Genomic DNA, 23,402 nt, shown 5'->3' with positions numbered 1-23,402 from the left:
TTGTATATATAATTGATGTGAGTTTTATATAAATTATACGTGTTAACTACTTAAGCTAAACAGGATGATACAGGATAGTTGATAAGTGTTTGTCTGGGAGCATTAACCTTGGATATTTATTGCCTCCACCTGCTTTTGATGTAGGACACGGTGCTACACTGAAAAGATGTCCAAACCACAGAGGTTGTGCAATATTCATTGCTTTCAAATGTAAAAGGAAAAATTCTAAATAATTAATTATCAATGTGCCACACCTAGTTCCAGCCTGTGGAACGTGTACCAGTATCTTTTGTTTGTCATTACTGTTGGCTTTATCATCACCAAACAAAAAAATGCAAAGGATTAAAACCATGAACTATAAAAGTTCAACATAATTTATTCGAAAACTGGCACTCATCAGCAAGGAATCCTATGAATTTATATACATCTAAATCAACTGCATATCTGTGGTCTTTGATAAAAAGCAGAATGGTGTTAGAAGAATGACTTCTATGTGTGATCAAAAAACTCCACTACATCCGCAGGCAAACAGCTATAGAACCACTGGAACTAAACCGCAGAGGGAAAATATTAACTAGTATTACAGTTGTATATTTAGTCTCTTAAACAAATATTCCTTTCTTAATAACAATTGTACACCACATAATTTTTCAGTTGAATCCTAGTGGTTAAAATTGCATTTCTTTGGTGGAAGATGAGATAAAACACTATAGGGGAGTACTTACAAAGTCAACTGTTCCTTCAAAAGGACTGAATTCCCTCTCTACCCCTCTCCCAAGATAAAGAGGGGAGTTGCAGTGAAGATGAGGTTCAGCTGCAAGATATATAGAAATTATAAAATTACAATTTCTTTATTCATAGGACAGGAAAGCCTACAAGCCTCATACTTTTTGAATACATTAGAGCGGGTAGCATATTTACTTTCATGTCTATTTAAGGAAAAAAAAAACAATCAAACAAACAAAACAAATAAACAGACGAAACAAAACCAAAAAAAAAAAAAAAAACATTCGGAGAAAAATACCCCCCCCCCCCCAAAAAAAAAAAAACAAAAAAACAAAATCACGTTAAACCTGAAAACATGTCAAAATTAACATTTGGTAATCTTTTAAATGTATAAACGTTATATTAGTTTCTAAATACGTTATCATTTTTATACTAACCTTGAAGTGTCATTGTGACGTCACTTTCACGTATTGCAGACCTTAAATTGCCATCATCATACATGGTCCACATGGCAACTTTATGTCCCATTGACGCCAAAGTCAGTGTTGTCTGACGTTCGTATCGTAGGGCCTTCAAAATTGACAACAAACTGATAAGAAATGGAGTCCAAACTTCTTTAAATTTCTGAAAATTTCTTATTTACCCCCCCCCCCTCCCCGAAAAAATAATTCAGGAAAATCAGAGCTATAAAGTTGAAAGAATTTTTGCCATATAATTATCTAGCAATAAAAACATTTAATATTTTGAAATGAATGGATGGAGAGGGATGGTTAAAACAAAGTATATATGACAAGCCTAATACTTAAATTTAGATGTATCACATAAAAAAAAGTATACACGAAGTATTTACAGGGTTCGTTCAGTTCTTCTTATACTAAATTAATCCTACAAAATTTCTCATTTTAACGTAGAACCTACGTCGTATGACGTCATACTGAGAAAATTAGTTTAGACTGTCTTTTTGGTGCTAGATCCATTATGACGTCATAATTAATTTAATATTACTTTTTCCTGTACTTTCTTCAAGAATGTCTCATGTAATGAAGTTACACAACTGTGATAATGTGAATGACATGCAACTATTTTGAAATCAAAAATCCTAAGAAATCTAAATAGTACAATTTCTTGATGAAAAGTGTCTGAGTCAAAGATCTGTTAAAAATTGTGTGTAAATTTTGTAATGTCTATCATTAAATGACGTGCATTCCCTTTCATAATTATTTGTGAATTATTCATAATGGTTGGTGTATAATAATAATGTTTCCCGAAAATATTATCTTTTTAAATAAAAAAAAAAATACATTTTTTGATAAATATTCACATTGTAAATCTGAATGTAACCCCAAAACAGTAATTTAATAATTAAATCCTGTGTAAGTGCAAAAAGGTCAACAAAAGAAGTATGGATAAATAGAGTGTTCTCATTCGTTTGCGGGGAAAGGTATATATTTTAATCACTTTTTGTAATTATTTGGGTATGTTCTTCATCATATTAAAGATTGAAAACATTCTGACAAAGACTTTTGAAAAATATTTACAAATTTAGGTGGTAAATTGACTAAAAAAAATATTGAGCACATTTGCCCATATTTGTTGAAATGTGGACTTAATCTTTTATGTCAATTGAATAAAAAAGAATTTATTCTTGAATAATATTGCTTAATATGGTTCAGTTAATAAAGTCTATAAATGACGATGTTTAAAGAAGTATTTTAGTGATTTTATTATATTCTCTTTATGACCAGTACCCCTAAAAATGGCTGAAAATATGTAGTCGCTGTGTAAAATTATCCTTCCAAGTTGCACAGACTGCACTACATTTAATAACGAAGAAACATACCATATATTTTTAACTGATTGATAAGCGAGAGCTAATTTAACTTTTTGAAAAGTTTGAAAATCTTGTGCCAAAGACTTTTCCGACATAGGTTCTATCTTAAGACTTTACAAAATTTACCATAGATTGTAGTTGTAATTTGACGTATCCATGAGCAGTCTTTATTTCTGCTACCACTCCCAATAACCCATTTATTTTCTTTAAGTGCACTCTAATACTCGGAAGGTCTGTTTCCTGGCAGTTGGAGTTTTCAAACAGTAGCATGTCCTTGTATTTGGGCGTTTTCATTGAAATCTTGACCGCAAAGTCATGGGCGTAATGATTAGCCATGTTTCTTATAGATAACATGGTCGTTCTCCCATCGAACACTCCCTGTCCATCTTTTAGGGTGACATTCCAGAGCTGAATGGATGGGCCATTAAATTGGAGGTCTATGTCTGCTTTACACTTGTCTGTTTTCACTGACAGAAAATATCATCATGACAAAATAAATAATGCCAATGGATATTTTGACAAGAAATTGAAATAATACAGTCTAATACAGTCCTTAATTACTTATACATCATACCTTTGCTGAAAGGCAGATGCAATCCAACAATACAAAATAAATTTTGCAGTGAAATAAATCATATGCTGAAACCAAGATTATTCTGTTATACCTTTAACAATTTCCATCATACACTGACACTTCTCGTGGCTATAAATATAGTTTGTAGGGCACATCTGTTCCTTGTTTGTTTTGATGTTAATGTATTTTTCTTTGGATGATGCTGGCCTTTTATAACATTCCCATGTTTCTGAATGTTAAAGGTAATCTTTAAGTAAGTCATAGCGCTATGAATCAAGCATGTGTTCATAATCTTTAATCTTGTCAATTTATACAATTCTCTACCATTTAAAAGACCATTTAGACCAAAAAAGGTAGCAGGAAATTACCGGGTTTGGTAACCTTCTGGTGGTTTTTGTTGATGAGGGTGAAGCATTCGCCTTTTGTGTCATCCACACAATGGTCCGAAAGTGGATCATACTTCCTGTGAATAAGAATATTTCCTGCTTGCCTTTCTCCACAAGTACACAACTTCTTGGTGCGGCCATTGAGGCATGTGTAGAACTGATCACATTGATTCTCCTCTAACAACCTAACGGTGGTGTAGTTATAACCGTCAGGCCGCAAGTAACAGGGATCTGTTAATTCAAAAAGTCAAGGAAAAAATGAAAATCAAATGTCTATCAAACTATACAGTTTCTTCGATGAGAATCATTTAATTGGATGTACCATTGTTTGCATTCATTTTCAAAATTGTTAACCTTAAAAAGGGAACACCCAAATATATTGGGGAGATTAGTGATCTGACATACCATATTGACAATTGGCAGTCATGGGTGGCTGGCAGGTTTTTGTGGTAGGGTCCCAGAATTTATTAGGGTCACAATGTTCAGAGGACTCAAGCTTTGAGTTCAGACAGATGTGGTATCTACTGCAGTCGAAGGGGTCAGGAATTATCACCTTACCAACACATTTACACCTCGCACACAGCTCTGTAAACACAGTATACAGAAATTCAGAGCATTTATAAAAAAAGTTAATAACACTACAAACACTGTCAACGACTGATTCATTTTTTCCCCAAATTATTCCCATCATATCTTAACCACAAAATGCTAATGCACAAAAAAGGAAGAATTTGTACCGAAGTATCTTACAAGCACCGATAAATGTCCTGGTTAATGTAAATTAAAACGATAAGAATGACAAACATTATTAAGTCTGTAGATGAACGCATTGCATGGCATTTAAATACTGTGAGTTCAATTAATTTCTTCATGAACAGAAAAATAAGTTTTTGCAATTCTGAAAAGCAATGAAATTCACAGAAAAAATTTAATGGATTGTACTAATTGCAAACTGGGTTGGTAAAACAACAATAGCGAAAATATTACATGAAAATTAGATTCGCGGTTTTTTTTTTGTACACTTACACGTCTCTGTTTAAAATAAAAGTACTGGTTTCTTGCATTGCAAACCCTGAAACTGCCAATTACTATAGAAATATCAATTAAAATATACAGAGTTTTAGCAAAACTTAAAGAACTGTCTTATAAGTTTACCTTCGGGATCGTTAGGGTCTTTCGTTATTACAGTCGGAATGGCAGTCGTAGAAAGATCCCTTCCTTCAGTAACTAAAGAAGAATAAAAATAAAGATGTCGAAATTAAAACTCATTATTGTTAATCTTCATTTATTATTTGTGTTCATACATATTACAATGATACCGGTAGTATTACAAGTAAGGAGATAATACGTTTAGTGTTGACACTTTATAGTGCTTACACGAATCAAAACAAGGTCTCATGATATTACGTCCATAAAATCATGTGATTGCAGAACACGCCCTACCTCTGCAGATCCTTTCGTGCAGGACTTGAGTACCGTTCAATAAAAACGAAGATAATGTTTTCAACCATAAGAAGTTGTCTGTTACATTATTGGCCACATCCATCAGTTCGGTATAGGATATGTCTGTAGGTCCCCCTATTCCCATAGCCACCATTGTGATGTTGCTTTTTACCGCGGCTGCAGCAGCTTCCCGAGTTTTTTGGGGCTTCATGGATTTTCCATCCGTTATTACAACTCCAATTTTTCTGGCATTTCTTTTTGGTTCTTTTTAATTAAAAAATTATCATAAATATGTCTACGTACATGTATACGCAACATTTTGATATATTCTCTCGTCTGCGAGCATACTAAATTAACAATTTTTCTGGTAACAATTCGTTAAAAAATAGCTTACACAGTTTATAAATTGGATCTACCTGACTCCAGATATTCCGTTAATCGTCTGATAGCTAAGTCTATCTTTGTCATTCCTTTGGTATGAACAGCCCCGAGTATAAGTTCCCGTAAAAGAATCTTATTGCTGACATCTTCTGCCACCTCCTGGATTCTGTCATCAAATGTGATAATTCCGCGAACTCTGACGTCATTCTCAGATAGCTTCATGTTACTGACAGTGTTGGCTACAGTCTGCTTGATTGCGTTGAACATTTCTGTCGTCAGACTTCCAGAAGCGTCCATGGCAAACGCAATGTCAACTAAACCTGTACATTCTATAGAAAAAAAAAACCCCTTAAAACGATCAATATCAATGCCATTCTATGCTTTGTATGACTTAAATTGTAGTTTGGCAGCTATAAAATATGACAACATTAATACCCTCCAATATAACTGTTGTATCTGGTGTTGATATCGTTGATGGTATTGTCGTTGCTGAAGTGATCGTCTTTGTAACGTACAAATGCAACGGCTCCACTGAGGAAAAAAAAACACGAATTTATAATAACCAAAATAAAGATCTATGTTGACTTGCGACTGAATTTAGAAATAAGGTAAATATATCAACTGACTGTTTTCAAATGTTTGTATTGTCCATGAAAATCCATCTGTGTCGAGTTTCTCCCAGTTCTGAATCTGTAAGTAATGATCATTCTTGTTTTTGGTGATGTGTTCCAACTCAAGCTTGTCAGCATGGGCACCTACACCAATGGACATCAAGTTAACACCCTTTGACCATGCCCTCGATGCAGACGACATCAAATCAACGTCATTATCCGTGTCGTCATCCATTAAAATGAGGCCGATTTTTGCAGCTGTTGACATAGTGGTATCAATTAAGCCATGTAGGTTGTTGATGATTACACTAGGTTTGGACTGGATTGACGGATGTTTTGAATAAGCATCAATACTTCGTAGATAAGACACCAACATCTGACTCTGGAAGTCAGAATATTCTATGACATTTCTTATAATATCAGAAAAGGTTACAACTCCGTATTTGGAAAAACGATCTGACATTCTTGACGTTAAGAACTGGGTAGCAACTTTCATCCAATGCATTGCATCATTTGAAACCATAGAATCAGCATCCAGGGCAATCATTATGTCAAATTTTCCTACAAATATTAAATAACTGTATTAAAAATCAGATACTATCGATTTTTGAGAAATCATTATCAGTTTTGTTTAATTTTCCCTACCTTCTGGTAAGACAGACTGTATAGTGCTGTTAACAATATTCATTGCGTCTGGACCGACATCTCCGAGTGCATAAAGGGGGAGATTATAAGTAAAGGTGTCTGGATACGAGTCAATTCCTATAGGTATTGTTACAAAGTGAACACCATCTAACCTGGCTTCTCGAAGAGCGATATCAGTCCACAATATGTCAGTTGGTTCTTTGTCAAACATCATCAGTACTACCTGCGAAAAGTTTTGTGTTTTTGATTCTTTCATTCTTTGATGTAGATTCCTTATCGTTAGATGAAGTGGAAGGCTCTGAGGTGTGAGTGAATCTTGAGAAAGCGTGTGTCGTGAGCTTTGGCGTGTGAGTGTGTATACACGCTGCATGACATCTGACAATGTGTTCTGATTAAGATCCTGGCGAACAAACTCAGGGATGTAATATCTGTTGTACTGTCCGAATGTCAAGTAGTAGTTACTTCCACTGGACCACAATTTGATGAACATATTTATCATCACCTTAAGATTTTTAATATCAGTTTCTGACACATTCAATGAGGAATCTAGGGCAACAGATATATGTGTAGCCTTTTTTGAGTCCAAATCTATAAAAAAAAAAAAAAAACGCAGGAATATATGAATCAATATTTATAATATTCAAAGATTTTTGCCAGCAGTAAGGAGCAGGGAAAAAAGCTTACTGACGGATCCCATTATTTTTTTAACTGACGAGATTGCTCCTATGATGTCGGCTGCTGATGACAGTTTTGTAATATGTTCGATGTCTCCTGTTATTACTTTTAATTCCTCGTCTCTGATTCTGTCTACTCCAAATCCTACAAAAATGTCATCAATAAATTCTTATTTCATCTTATATTAAGGAAAAATAAACCAGGTTCTGTAACTAAATATGAGCGAGATAAGCTATATAACTATATTATATATTATTTTAATAATTATGGATTGATTGATTGATTGATTGTGTGTTGTTTTACGTCCCGTTCGAGAATTTTTAACTCATATAGAGACGTCACCATATACCGGTGAAGGGCTTCAAATTTAGACCTTTACTCGGCACTCAGGGCCGTTGAGCAGTGAGCGTTTTAATTGTGCCAAAGCCTACCGTGACGCTTACCGGGTTTTTTTTTAAAAGTCTCATCCGAACGACCCACAACTTTCACTCCAAAGTGCCGAATGCTTGGCAATGGAACAGTTGTTACCTATTTTTTATCGACTTAGGTCAGTCGATAAAAAAATAGGTAGCAACTGTTCCCTCGCAAGCGGAATGCATGTATATGGAATATATGTTTAAAATAAATATAATTCTAATGTACCAAGAGCAAACATATGGACATTGGCATCCTTCAGAAGTCTTGCTACAGAGTGGGTTGCACTGGGCACAGATGATGGTCCTTTTGCAATCAGGAATCCAATTCTATTTTCGGAAGGATCTTCTGAATAAAGAAAGCTCAACAGAATGCCATGAAGGCCAGCATGTGTATTCCGTACGTCATCATTCAATACACGGTGTCTGTGTTGCTGAATGTCAGACAACATTTTCTTCTCGAGACTTGAAGTAGTTTCCTTGTTATTCATGTTCTGTAGTTCTCTGACATAAAGCTTCAGGTAATTCTTCAGAAGATCATCAGTTAGATCCATACTTGATGCTGAGAGGAGTATATCTTTCCTTCTGCCGGTCACTGAAAAATAATAGAGAATATTATCAACAAAAATGTCAGGATACTTAAAGAGCACACCATTCCTGAAAGTCGAAAACCAATTACAATTTTTGAAATAACGTACAGTATTTTTTCAAAACATTCATAGTTTGTTCGGCCCCGTGAGTTCTTAGCTCCGACCAGGAGATATACAAAGGCGGTATCGCTGTATTCATGAGGTCCACTTTCTCTTTAAGACCCTCAATAGTAGCATTTGCATGATACAAGACAAGAGGCATAATCAAAATATTTTTTTGGTTAGCCTCTTCCATGAGCCCAACAAGATCTCCCTCCATAAAGGGATCAGCAATGATGACAATGGCAATCTTGACGTCAGATTCTACATCTTCATACACATTTAAAACCTCCCTGATGACGTTTTCAGTTGTCCACTTAAGTTGCGTGATCACTCCCCCGCGCTGGAGACCGTATGGTACATGGAAGGTGATCTGGTAATCCTTGATGCTGCTGATATAGTTGATGTCGGTACAGTATGTAGCAAGGGTCAGTTGGACGTTATCAGATCCCATGTGAATGTTTCTAACAACGTTTTCCAGAAACGTATTATATTTGTTGAATTTTTGTGCGTTAAATAAGTGAGGACAGTGACTGTACCCTATCAGTATTTCTGCAGGTCCGTGAAACACTGAAAAAAATTACAAGAGATTTATTTGATGCAAATGTTTTAAAAAATAATGTCAAAGTCTTTTCATGTCTAGAAATTCATAACAAAATATGTACTTATTTATGATTACGAGCTTACCTTGATGTGTGACATTCCCTGAAACAAAACAGAGTATCAAATAAAGAACAAAAGAACACTTCAGTGTCGATCATGATTAACAATATATACATCTAAAAGAATGACTTCAATTTAACATACTTACGTGGCACTGGATTTTTCAAAACTTCTGAAGGTAGAAAGAAAAAAAAAACAATAATGCAAACGAAAATTATTAAATACATGTAACAGAATACTTCGGATCTTAAATTAGATGAATAACTTATACATTGGATTTATTAAATTTTATGTTTCTCTCAAGAATACAATTTTAGTATATACAAACCTTACCTGTACCAATTGCTCTCACAACATTGTTCAGTCCACTTGTCAGAAGTGACTGGTTAGAAACGATGATTCTGTTTGCAACTTTAAAATTAGCTAAAGCAAGACTTAAATCTGGATTTACAGCAAAACCCATTCCAACATACATTATCTGTACATTGCTAGATTTTGATTTTGAGTTAAAGAAAATCCTCATAGAAGCAAAGCTGCTCTTATGTAGTGGTTTGTCTGAGATAAACAATGCGATTTTAGAGGAGTCGCCTGGCGCATACAGGAAGTCGCTCTCCACTTTTTTGTAAGCCAAAACAGCGTCAAAATACTTGTGTTCTCTGATCATCATGTGGTCTAGGAACTTTCGTACTTCAATTAAACTGGCCGTTTCATCAAAACGCCCAATAGATGCTGCTCCATCCGCTAATGTGGCAATTATAAGATTCATTGAGGGGTTGCCGAACTCAATGTATTCTAGGAGTTGGGATATAAACTCCTTTATCAGGTCGAGGCTCTGAATCGTGACGTCAAATACAATAGTGAGAAGGTAACGTCCCCGGATTTCTGAGATAAAAATCCAAAAATAGTCTATTAGTTTTAAATTTTTCGAAGAACGTAATTTTTTTTTTGTATTCTGAAACCTGCATTCCTTATGTTTGTCTAAAAAAGTGTAGGAATGCATGAACCTATCAAATTAAACATGTTCAAAGTGTCAGGGTTTTTTTTTTTTGTTTTCGCCTTACCTCCTGTTCTCCTAGCTCCATCTTGAGAAACTGAAAAAAAAATGTGTTTCATTCAATTAGGTAGCATTTCAAAAGCTCTACGTTCGTTACAGGTAAAGACCAAAATCGTGATATGATTTCCCTTATACAATATATACTACAAATCCTAAACTCACGGTAGCAGATTTGTTCTACTACTTGGTCGAGGGAACTGGCGAGTTCTTTGTATGGGATAATTCGTTGGTGTTCTTTAATTCCATGAGTCATGTTATTCAGCTCAGCTGGGGACAGGTTCCTTTCCTCTCCGACTCCGACAGCCATAACATAGACATTATTTCTATCGGCATACATGGCTGACTTGTGAAGTAGTTCGATGCCGCTTGTGCTTTTCCCATCAGTCAATATCAGAGCGACCTTTGGGACAGCTGGGTCTAGAAAAGGACTACTAGACAACATGTCCGTCATGTTTCCTGAAATGACACACTGGACAGTCAGTAATTTCTATTCTTCTTCAATAACATGTTCTTGTTATTTGCAAAACAATCACAAATTCAAATTAAACATATCTTTAGCTATTTCATTTAAAAAAAAATAAAAAATGTATTGAGCTGATCTTGTTTCTTATTTGAATATCTTTTGACTAATTACGTAAATTTATTGAGTCAAATTGATTCTAGTATATCAAAGAGTATCAACAATATAACATGCTTTAATACGAACAAGGGTCCCTTATGCAGAAATACTTACCAATAGCGTAGTCAATTCTGGTCTGGTAGTTTCTATTCGAGTTGTACATCATGATTTTATCGCTATTCAGTTCCCCAAAGTCAGTGACAATTTCAACATTCTCAGCGAATGCCACCGTGGCGATGGTGTGTGGATACATAAACCGTTTGACCAGACCGTTAGCTGTGAAGTTCTTGATTTGGAGGAACTGTATAGAGGTCAAGCTTGAGGAGGAGTCCATAGCAATGACCAAACTGACCCGTCCATCACAGAAAGTTTCTGCTAATGTATATTATACTACGTTTATTTTGGTACTGTCTCCGTAGCTCATTTCCAGAATTAAAAACAAAGTCACCACAAATAGTCAAGTAATATCAATCCTGTATTTCTCTTTAATGTATGCTTACCTGCTAGTGTGTGTTTTGTGTTAATAAAAATAATACTGATGAAAGACAAGAATAACCCGGGAAACTGCATCCTGAACCTGATGTTAAAAAAAAAAAATTAATTTAGTAACATAGGACATTTTTAACTTCTTCATTTTCTCTTATATGTTAAATTTAATTGAGTATAGAAATATATACCTTCACTATTGATTTCCTATGGTTATGACATACTCTTCTTTTCTCTTCTGTATTCTTCTGTCGTCTTTGACGTCTACAATCTAACTGACTTCAAACCACTGCACTGGGATTTCAAGTCCCAGATGTGAGTACGGAATTCTTTTCGGCAATTCTTTAAGTTTATCTGATTTAATTGTTATGCAGAAATGTACATGTGGATTTGACAAATTACACATATTATGTTTAAAGTAAAGCAGGGTAAAGATAAGAAGAAGGTAGAAAACCTGTAGAAGAAAGAAATCCCGTACTTTAAAATGATTTATGCGAATAAATACGGCATATAAAGAAAATCTGGCAAGAAGTCGTTTTTAGATACTACAAACATGTACAGCTAATTTCCCAAGAAATTCATATTCTACAGCTTTCAGTTTTAAAGTTTTCAATTTTATCAAATTACTTGCCCATTAGGCACTTGCAATTGCATACATATAAACGTACGAGGAAGATTGTTTTTCGATGAAATATTAATTGTTGAAGTCGCAAAGAAGAGGTTCTGTGTGGTTTGGCCTACGACGCACCTTAGGGAGTTAAGAAAAGATTAATAACAAAATACGAGATGAGGATTCAGAACTCCGAAATTTGACAAATTCTAAATGTTAAGGATGGGCAATTTTAAACACTTTTTAACTTCGATTTTAAACGTGTGTAATTTTAAACACTTTCATTTCTTCTGTACGTATCAAAAATTAGAATTATTCAGATGACTTCAGTTTTAAATAAATTTATTACATTATACAAAAAAGGAGCAAAATCGCAAACTTATTCAGCGTTTTGGTTTAAATCTAAACCTAACCTTCTATATATTTAGTCTTATTAGCTATTTTTTTCTTTTATAATGTGGATACCTACAAATACTCCATGATTTTGTTTTTCAAAACATCTAACGACAAAGTCCATGGCCAAAAAACGTTTTATCCTCTTAAATCTTATCTGTTATTTAACTCAAAATGCAAATGTAAAAGTCTTTTATTGAGTTTAAGAATTAACATGAAAATTACTATAGTTAATGATTTGAAAGAAATAAATTAGGAGATAATAATCGCTGTCCTTTGTAAGATGGATTCCTGGTAAAGGTAAATTTATTACATACACAAAATGAATTGAAAATCCTTGTAGAAAGCATACTTTCACAGTAAATTTTGCATTTGCATCACTTTGTGTTGATAAATTTAATGTAAATAAAGATATAAAAACCTAGAAAAATGCTTAGCGGGAATCACAGGTTTTGTTTCCTATATGAATTATTAAGTTAATGAGCGCAAGGATGGCTAAATTTGTATTTTTTGTACTTCAACTAATATCAGGGACTGATAATAAAACGTTTACTTAGAGGATTTAAAAAGTTTTTTTTTTTATAATAGTCGGTGAATGTACACTTTGTTAACCTGTCCGTCCTGTTATAAACAAGGAGCCATACACTTCTTTATCAGATGATTAACGCCCCCGGGCTAACCTGTTATCAATACAAAACTACGTAGATCTTCGTTAAATATTTAATTTCTCTTTCTACGATGTAAATTTGACATAAAAATGTACAACATCCAGAAATTCAAGAACGATTAGTTATGATATAAATAATTTTAATTCTTTCCTATAAACAATGTATTTGCTTACAGATAAAAACATAAAAATCAAAATAATGTAATATTGATACCGATTTTTAAAGAAGTTTAGAGGTACTGCACAATTTTTTAATTTCTTTTTTATTTTATGAATATCAATTTATCAAAAAGAATACAGATTGAACACATTTTCTATCAACAAAAGAACAGATTTGAAACATTATGGAAAGTTTACAACGCCAAACATCTTAGCCATTACTGTAAGTTATACCAAATACTCTGTAAAAAATAAAATCTTTAACAGATTCCCGTAACATGAAATAACTGTAACATAGCTATCATTTAATGAAAATATTCTCTTACTACACAAAACCAATTAACATGTTATTGAATTGTAAAAGACATATTTCAAACAGAGGTCGAAGCGAAATTATACATTGTCCAATCAATGTCAAGATACAAGATCAGATGTAATATATGATGTACGAAAATCACATGACTTTGATGGCCCAATCATCTGGACTGTTCCATATTAACCAATCACACGGTAGATGACAGATTCACAACAGGTATCACATGGAAACCAGTAAATTCTTGACGTAATCGCTCACACAGTTGTATACCTCGAACTGGATAAAATTAAATAAACATGAGGGTTATCTTAATATATCATACTGTTAAACTCCATTTTGGATGAATTATTTTTGCTTCAAAAACTTTGTTTTACTTAAAGATTCTATATGAATAACTCTCGTTGATTAGCCTATATATCCTTCCAAAGACATAGAAATACTAACAGTATTCTTCATAGACTTTATTTTCGCCCAGTTTCTTGGCACTTAATTCCTGTCTCTATGAATTTGTATCATTTTGACTTTTTATAAAATTTATCTATGTTTCTTTAAAATGCTCGTCCTTTTCATTCTGCGCTTACCTTTGCTATAGTTCCTGACAATCTATTTATAGATCCAGATGTTTCTGCTGGTCTTCCCAACAGAAAGCCACTTTGCCGCCTCTCAACATTACCTTATAAATAAAATCATTCACAAAAGTCTTATTTTTTTTTTATCTTAATCATTAACTAAGACTTCAAAATGATTTAAATCTTTTCATTAAACAGTCATTATTTAAGTCTCCAAATCTAAAGAACACTGTTCAAAGGGTTAGTACTAGTATCTAATCAGAATGCAGACAGTTGTTCAATTTTAAAGGTTTTCAGCAGCATATAGAAAAAAAATTCCGTGAATTTATGCTATAGTACCCTGCTATCACTTTTTACGTTATTGATAATCATTCAGAGAAGGACATATGTGCATATGAACAGAACCAACCTCTCAGATTTGTGGAGGATTCGGTCCCAGGACCTGAGTATACGGCAAATGTTGACCCATCGTAGGCATATATTACTTCTGTAGCGACCCCAGGCTATAAGACAACAGTTTATGAAGTTGATGTCTACATGGACAGCTATGTTTACCTTTTAGAATTACCAACCTAATCATGACATATAAGGTAAACACTCTCAACCTCTCGTCTTCTTTGAAAGACATTACGTTATCATTGAGTGGGTTAAAAATGTTTTCAATTGACCTTTGTGTTGTTGCTGTTTTTAAACCTACCGTGACAGGGGAGGTCAGTGTTTTGGACGTACCCCCTGCTCTGAGGGTGTACACTAATTGAGCCGTGGTGGAGGTCTTGATCACCTGAATATCCACAGAGGCCGGTGTCATCGCTCCATTGGAGTGAAGACAATTCACGAGCACCTGTTCTGTCCTTGGAGTGGCTGATGTCCCTACTGTCAACTCAAACCGGACAACAAGCACGTCTCGAAAGTCTTGGTTTGCTAGGCGCCAAATGTTGATTTCACCATTTCCGCCAAATCCAAGTGACCCTGTAGTTATGGCGACGTTGACCATTCCCACTGGGATTATATTTGTCGCGTCGTAAAAGTAGGGGTCGGACTGAGAGTGGTAGAGCATCGGGGAACAGACTGCAAGTTGAGGAGGAGAATGTCATTACTCAAAACGCATGGTGAGGTGAAATTGTCTTGGAGAATCCTTGTTACCTTCATGTTACACAAAATGCACAATGAAACATGTTTATTATGTAAAATACTAATATGTATTTCATTTAATAATCTCCTTAAGTGTCGTTGTTTTACATTGTATTCAATTTTGATTTTTCCAATTTCATTCCGTGTCCTTGATTTAAAGGCAAGCGATAAAGACGTGTAGAATTCTGTAAATTTTCTGAAAAATGACTTTACTTTATTACCTGTTGATGGCGTAACGGTAACAAGAATAGAACAGCCACAGGAACCAGCATCGTAGTGAGTTCCCGGGGCGCAACGGCGCCGTAAGAGGGCACCACTAACGTTCTGAAGATAGTAATTAGGGTCGGGATCAGCCTGGGAGTCACAAAGAACTAAAAATGTACAATAGCTGCGGTTTATGAAAACAATGTTTGATCATTTCATCGCTTTCATATTTGTGTATTATTCTTTAAGCAGAATCGTCATGATCCTCTGCTAATAAATGACATGTGAATTAGTAATACTTTACATTTTTAATCAAATATAAGAAATATGATAACCATGGTGGCATAAACATGATAAAGGATGATGAAACATCTGCATTATTGCATACATGGAACAGTAGAGGTTTTGGGTGGACATGCCTCTGTACATGTAGCGTCAGTCGTACAGCCGGACCCTGGGACATATCGAGTCTGATTCCCACAACAAGCGGGTACAGAGTGACCGTTTATACACGTCCAGTAGCCCTGACAATTCTCTGCCATGTTCCAACTCGCGCCATCAGGCTGGCCAATACAAGGATCTGAGAAGACGACATGAAGGTTATTTTATCAAAGAAAATGGAGCCCCCAAAAAGTTTACAAAGTTCACAACCATTTTCCACACGTGAACTGGATTAACAAACTAAACACTTGTATTAGTTGCAAACTTGTTATAAATAAAAAAAAATCAGAAAATCATAATCGGAAGACTTATTAATAATTATTTTCACTTGGCTAAAATTACCGTATGGACAGTCAGAGAATTCAGGGTGAACACAAGTCAGGTCAGACAGCGAGAAGAACTGTCCGAATCCACATTTCTTCTCCACGGCAACCGCAGTATCGTCCTCAAAATAACACTGGACAAAGCGTTGGCAGTTAGATCCGTGTCTGTTGTATCCTACACCGTCAGCTATAATACAGCCCTCACACAAAGGGTTAGTGACTGCAACAATAAATTAATATAAAGTTTCAGGATAGAAAGATGGTAATTTGTTGGTGGTGTAAGGTATACTCATGCACTTTTGTCGGTCTGAAGCTTCAAAATATTAACAGGTGGTAAAAGCTCTTACTTTTACCAATCTCCAGTGCATGGGTTGTAAGAAAGGGTAATGTTGGAGTTGGTGTTTTATAACTGTAATACATATATACTTATTTTTATCAGTCTGGAGTTTCTGGGTTGTATAAGGTGGTAATGTTGGAGTTAGCGCTGTGTTGTTATGATGTACACTGTAAAAAATGTGCTTAGGAAATAAACACTTCCATTACGTGTTTAGATCTAAACGTGTTTGATATTGTGTTTAAAAACAAAACACTTATGTCTAAATGTATTTAAAATCTATACGCGTTTAGATATTGAACATGTTTTTTGTTTTAAATTCGGTCAAGTGCAGAGTTATCTTCCCGGAAATGATACATATTTGAACGTTAATAAGCGCGGTTGTCGAAACAAAGAAAATCACAACAAAACAGTAAACGATGTTTTCAAGAAAGCTGATGAGAAATTGAGTGCCAACCACCGCAGAAATAGTGAAAAACATGTGAAAGGCTCATTGTTATTGGTATAGGTATGTATGCTTTTGTTTTTATATAAAATAAACATGATGAGCAAAGTAAATAACATTGCACTTTATATCAAGGATGTCTTTCGGTGTCATATCATGTATTCATTAATGAGAGTAAATATTGAATCTATAGTTGCAATAATATTTATTTAAACATTTTTTATATGCTTAGTAATTGATGTAAAACTTCAGCATGTTCAGTGAGGAGCACATACTGTTACTTATGCAACGGACGTCCTTTCTTACAGGTTAACTGAATTGGATAGCCGAGAGAAAGAACAAAATTCATTTCTGATAATATATGGATGTGAATTATACTGCCGTAGAAAATACCTTCAAGATTATCCAGATAACCTGCTGCTTTGTTTACATCACGACGGATTTGAAATAGTGATCCGTATTGCATCACACTGCAAGAAGCACACCATAGCTGGAGTCTTTTACATATATATTTACTTTGTATTGTACTTAACTGGTACAAAATGCAGACAATTCAACAACTTGGATGTTACTTACTCTTCAGATGCCAGATAGTTTTATATGTCAAAACTTCTAAAAGACTTTGTGACAAACAATGGAAACCATTCACAAGTAAAAGGAATTCCACCGGACTATGATTCCGTGACTGCGTGAGAACACTTTACTGTGTGTTAGGCCTTTTTTTTTAATCATTTTAATATGATGTTTAGAAGTAAATAAAACTTGAAAAGGACACACCTGTTATATTTTTGGATTTCTTGCAGATCCTTGTTTAAAACATTGAAGTGTTTAGCTTCTAAACGCGAATCTAAGTGTGTAGAATTGCGTTTAAACTCTAAACATGTATGTATTTAGGTTTAAAACACTTTCCATTACGCGTACTGAAATTCAACATGTTTAAAATTTAAACGCATTAAAAAAAGTGTGACAAGAATGTGCTTAGAAATGTGTCTATCATCTAAACACATTTTTTACAGTGTATACTTACTTTTAACTGTCTGGGGTTTCTGGGTTGCAAAGGGTGGTAATGTTGGAGTTGGCGCTGTGTTCTTATTATGTATACTTACTTTTATCTGTCTGGAGTTTCTGGGTTGTCAGGGGTGGTAATGTCGGAGTTGGTGTTGTTGGTCTGATTGTTGTCGGGATAGGGGTACTGGTTGTTGTTGTTGGAACAGGTGTTGTTGTTGTTGTACTCGTGGATGTCGTTATTGCTAAACATGTAAGTAATCCATTGAACATGTTATTTCTACGAAATTGATCGACATAGGAAACCAAATGCCTTTAACATCCTCTTGTGTATTTGTAATAATGATTGTGGATTTTAACTTATGCATTTTTTAAAAATGGTATCTAAAAATAGAAGTTTATAAATCAAATTACTTTACCTCGACACAGTAAATCGCTGAGTATGGCTACACCAGTTAAGTTTGTCAGTTGGCTGTATCCATTTAAGAGGAGAACCTGAGAGGGGTTTCCCGTAATGGCACTTAATTCAGCAGCAGCAGCTGATCCAGGGGAGACACCAATACCCACTGAAATGAGGGTAATCCCCAGAGTACGTGCCGCAGCGGCGGCCGTTTGTGTCTTCACAGGGTCGTAAGATTCTCCGTCCGTCAAAATCACGCCCACTTTCGGGTAGGGGACGTTTGGTTGAATAAGAAGTCGTATCATTTCTGTGATAGCAACATCGGTAAAGGTAGCCATTCGTATTAACCTCAACGCATCCACTTTGGCAAAGAGTGTGTAATTTGTGTCCCGGCTGTCAAACGGGAATCCGTCATCACCGATGGCTTGACTGAATACAAAAGCGGCCACTTGAATGTTGCTGGGTCCGATTTTGAAATGTTGAATATTAGCTTTTACAAACTGTTTCAATAGTTCAAAGTTGGAAGCATTAATACTTTCTGATCCATCCAGTGCAAATGCTACTGCACCCGGTCCAACACAATGGTTTGTTAAGGAGAAAGCTTAAAAAAAGATCAAGAGTGACATTGTTGTTCTGAATATTCAAAAATACATATAATTCCTTATAAGATGTGTCACTTTATTTTCAAATAGTGTGTATTAGTCTTTAAACAGGAATAAACTGAAGTTTTTCAGCACTATTCGTATTTAAAAGCATGGAAGCAAATTTAAATAGTTCAAAAAGTTTCCTCCTTGATAGTGAAAATTCGTAGAAGCTATTGCTTCACGATCAGTTTTATTATACACTTCATAGAACGACGGGGTTGAATGCAGGCTTGAATTACTAAATAAGTCATTTGTCCCCGATACTATTCGCAAATGGAATTCATTGAGTAACGAAACAAGGGAAATAACTTCAATAGGAATTTTTGAAAGAAAGTTGAATAATAATAATGTCAAGCCTCCCAAGTATCTATCATACGGCAAAAGGTATTTGAACATCTTACATACAAGATTAAGGCACAATTGTATTTTAAATCATGACTTGTATAGATGTAACATTATAACGAATCCAAATTGTTCTTGTGGATATAAGGAGGATAGTCATCATTATTTCTTTGTGTGTAGAAAATATCTTGAAGCTAGACGTTTAATGTTGAATGAATTACTTGTAATTAATAATGTAAAAATATTAAATGTGCATAAACTGCTATGGGGAGATGAACCATTATCTTTGCAGGAAAATGAAAAAAATATTTGGTATTGTTCAAAAATTTATTCAGGATATACTGGTCGTTTCAATTAACACTTACATGTACTTGTATTTACTACCTTTTGAAACTATTTTATTATGGTTATTGACGTCATTATGATCATCATTATATCAATTGATATTCCTTAGCAATAATAACTATTGTCTTTGTTCTTCTACGTTCATGTAAAATATTGTAAAATTGTAAATCTTTGTAAATGTTGTATGCATGGCTGTTAAGATTTTATGTATGGGAGAGGACTATCTAAGTTTTTAGAACTTGTGTCCAATCCCTTTGACATATTGTCAATAAAATATGTTCAAAACAAAACAACGGGGTAAGAATGCAAAGATATGAAGAAAGTTTATTTCAATTTTCTTCCTTGATTTCTTAACCATTCCATCCATAAATCACATTAAAAAAAACTGTGTTTTCTAAAAACTGAATTCTACTTTGTATAAAGTAGGAGTATTTACACGACTTCTAAAATTGATGTCAAGCTATTTCCCAGGAAGGTAACTTGACTGGGCTGAGCAACCAATGCATTTAAGTTAGACGGTTTATGATTTGAAGAATACATTATTGAATCTGTTTTTAAAAAAATCAAACCAGAAACCATCTTTCAAAATGTATATTTCTCTTTGACTATACACACTAGTAAAACATATTTACAACGCAGCAAGGAAACATTCAGCTCTGTAAGAAGCAGTGATCAGTCACTGTCGTTTATGATTTTGGGGGTGATGCTATTATGGCAGCAAGGAAACATTCAGCTCTGTGAGAAGCAATTCCTCTCCCTCCCCCAAGAGAGGACAACTAAAGGCGTAGATGAGAGGAGGGAGGAAAATGCAGGAAAAGGAGAAAGAAATTTAACTTCTAAAACGTCACTGAAATAGATAGAAAATGAATATAGAATCGCTCTCATCCTTCTATAAAAATATTTTGAAAAAAAAATATATATATATCTTCCATGCTGTCGGATCACATACAGCTGTAATCCAAAGAAACTGGTCAAGATTTCCAGACAATCAGAGCAAAGAAAAAACAACAAATTACCTCAAAATACCAACAAGATATGTTGTAAAGGTATTGTAAAATGACGGTGCTCTGTTTATTGGTTATAGACCAGATGTAGCGTGGAAACAGGAAGAAATAAGTGAATAAGACAAATGAGAAGACTTTGGTTGTTCTGACGACTATCCACAACAATACAAACATTTATACGGACAAATTCTCTAAAGAAGCTGAAAGAACTGGCCTCAGAAATAACTGTATATAACTGCAAACTACGAAGTATAGATGACAGTTCTTATGGTAAGATATCTGTACAACTATTATATGATGAGAACGGAAGACGGCGAAATTACTCTGATTAAAACTGAGCGGAGAAAATTAATAAAATAAACTTATCATGGCAAAACTGAAAAAAAATCTGTATTAAAAAAATAAATAAATAAAAATTCAACACTCTTCAAAAATATAATCATCGAAGAAAACAGTTTTTGAGTCTACACTATACATAATATAAAAAAGGGTAAGAAAGAAAAATTAACTTTCAATTCACAAGAATAAAAAGGGAAAAGGGACGATTCTGAAAAACCCTAAAGTCTTTTGAATGAAGAAAAGTCCTCCTAACTTTTTATGTATTTTTAATCGTAATAATCTACGAATACTTACATAAGGGTGGATTTTGTCCGAACACTCCAAAAATGGAGTATAGTAGCACCACAACTCCAGCACAAATCGCCATTCCTTAAAAAATAAAATATCGTAAATATAAACAATAATGTTTTGATTTAGTGAACTCATGGAAAATTCATAATGAATAGTACTTTACCAGTGAAACACCTGATTATTGACCAGTCGGAAAAAAAAAGTCAAAAAGGTTTATTTTCGAATCATTCCAAAAAATTAAATTACCTGTGCGTCAAAATATCCCGGAAATCAATGAAAATCAATTCTTTGATTTGTTTTTAGCTGATGTAACTGATATCCAATAAAGGTGTTGTCCAGTACACAACTCTAGATCAATAAGCACTAATCATCCAGGGTCGTCCAGCTGGCCCGGGGGACCGACTCCTATCTTATCGGGAATGACATTAATGTCTTAGTCTTTGGCAAATAGATTTTCCAAAGTTGCGTATACAACATAGGAAATTCAGGTGGATGGAGCAAAAGAAGTGATACTTTATAATTATTCGACTATTTCTTATAAAATTACCCGAATGATATCACCGACATTTTGGTGTTTGAAATTAGTTATTGCAGGGTCCCACTAACTGTCAATGTAGTAAATTTGAAGGATACTAAAAAATTGTTCCATAGAAAATCCTTTGGTTCCAACAGATTTGAAGGGTTGTTTCGGCTTATACAAATTAAGTACTGTGAGGGTCGTTTGTATAGACATGTACATGTTAGTAAACTTCAAATATTATCTTCAAGAGTAGGTGGTCAACTACCCACAATTTTTCTCCCTTTTCTAAAGAAATAATTGTTCTGGTACGTTGGCTTCCTTGTATCTTCACAAATTCATCATTTTAATCAACGACTAAATAGGTTCAATGATAAAACAATTAACGTTTAAAACTTTTCGTGGATTAAAAATTCGATTATGAACGAATGAAAGTTTGTGTCATTTTGTCAAAATGTGAGGACCAGAGGCTACGTTAACAGATAACGGGAGATTTACACGTGAATAAATCCATTACACTCCACCTGAAGTTGGCTCTAGGCGGGTCACGTGGACAGATCTGAACTCAGAACCACTCATTCATCTTCACTACCAGTTTAGCAAAATCATTCGTTTTCTTTACAAATAAGACCGAGACCGCCATTACGGGGTGCCTTTTTTTTTTTAAACGAACACTCGAACATATAAATTAATTATTCATCTGTTTAAAGTAATGCTGTGAGATTATGTTTATTAAATATGCGAAAAAAATGACTTCAAGCATGCACCAGAACACAAAAAATGGAAAGCAATTATACTAAAATTATACTAAATTTTGTGGCTGAGTAGTTGAGGTACCCCTACAAGACCCTCGTTCGCAAGCCCCTTTCCAGGAACCTGGCGACGGTAAGTAGAGTCAAGTAGGGTAAGTAGACCTCCCCCCATCCCCCAACCACCCACAAGCTTTTTTTTTTTACAATTAGGTTTTCTTTTTTGCTTGTCTTAAATATCTGAGTGGATTTTTATTAAGTGGGTATAGACCCCCCCTCCCCCCCCCCCCCCAAAAAAAACCCCTTGGATCCAAGCATGCTTCTATACATTATTTTTATACATTTTCGTTTTCACCTTAGAAATGTTGTTTATAAATTCTAATATTAATATAATCTATCTTAGTCCTGTTTTTTTAATCATAAAAATGTGAAGAATACGAACAGTGTTCGAACTCAAAAACAATTACAAACGATACAAGTCTGTGAACAGGGCATAAAACACGGACCCCTTGAAGTTCCAGAGATTTGGATCATGTGCCTGGGAGGAGTAAGCATCCCCTGTCGACCTATCACAATTGCCGTGAGCACTATGTATTGATCAGGTAAATCCGAGATTGCTGTGTTGTAGAATTAACCTGTAGAATATGACACTGTTTATAAACAGCTGGTAAACGCAACAATATGATTAAACATGTACATGTGCTAATATAAAGAAAAAGACAGAAGTCTAAGAACGGGTCTTTATCGATGTTTTTCAGAAAATAAAAATAGTTATACCAATAATAAATACTCTGTATTTACATGTACGTCATATATGTACTTTTGATCAATATTATCAGTGAATAATAATATGTAATACCTTTTTTTTATATAATAGATGCTAACCGTAATATACTTTAATTTACTGAAAAAATCAACATTTTCAGCAAATAAAAATACTTACTACCTTTAATAAAAAACGTATATATTATATGTATT

The 23,402-nt window shown here is 34.4% G+C and overlaps 1 protein-coding gene across 1 annotated transcript; it reads right to left on the bottom strand.

Annotated features, from left to right (window-relative positions):
* Positions 1–356: 356 nt before the first annotated feature.
* Positions 357–21,234, bottom strand: LOC133175287 (uncharacterized). The gene is made up of 30 exons (XM_061310382.1): positions 21,162–21,234; positions 18,213–18,794; positions 17,895–18,038; positions 16,029–16,229; positions 15,634–15,825; positions 15,263–15,412; positions 14,608–14,978; positions 14,320–14,413; positions 10,825–11,082; positions 10,254–10,547; positions 10,099–10,128; positions 9,371–9,919; positions 9,186–9,209; positions 9,062–9,079; positions 8,384–8,944; positions 7,915–8,280; positions 7,282–7,416; positions 6,598–7,185; positions 5,968–6,513; positions 5,777–5,872; positions 5,377–5,670; positions 4,961–5,224; positions 4,673–4,744; positions 3,923–4,102; positions 3,500–3,748; positions 3,223–3,360; positions 2,684–3,024; positions 1,164–1,296; positions 726–814; positions 357–549 (listed from the first exon to the last, which is right to left on the bottom strand). Exons 1-30 carry the CDS (start codon positions 21,232–21,234, stop codon positions 490–492), a joined length of 7,092 nt encoding a protein of 2,363 aa, XP_061166366.1. The 3' UTR covers positions 357–489.
* Between the last annotated feature and the right edge of the window lie 2,168 nt (positions 21,235–23,402).

The sequence above is a fragment of the Saccostrea echinata genome, unplaced genomic scaffold, assembly GCF_033153115.1.
Source record: "Saccostrea echinata isolate AGI-Se365-2 ecotype Australia unplaced genomic scaffold, CSIRO_AGI_Sech_v1 ptg000062l, whole genome shotgun sequence".
NCBI classification, from domain to species: domain Eukaryota; kingdom Metazoa; phylum Mollusca; class Bivalvia; order Ostreida; family Ostreidae; genus Saccostrea; species Saccostrea echinata.
This window is presented reverse-complemented; position numbering and strand designations above follow the sequence as displayed.

What these genes read in the sequence shown, in the direction of transcription:
- LOC133175287 (XM_061310382.1), bottom strand. Translation starts at nt 21,234, where the DNA reads ATGGCGATTTGTGCTGGAGTTGTGGTGCTACTATACTCCATTTTTGGA. An exon ending in AGTAGAACAAATCTGCTACC is followed by an intron (nt 10,129 to 10,253) that starts GTGAGTTTAGGA and finishes TTTTTTTTTCAG; the next exon opens with TTTCTCAAGATGGAGCTAGG. An exon ending in ACAGTCTGTCTTACCAGAAG is followed by an intron (nt 6,514 to 6,597) that starts GTAGGGAAAATT and finishes TAATATTTGTAG; the next exon opens with GAAAATTTGACATAATGATT.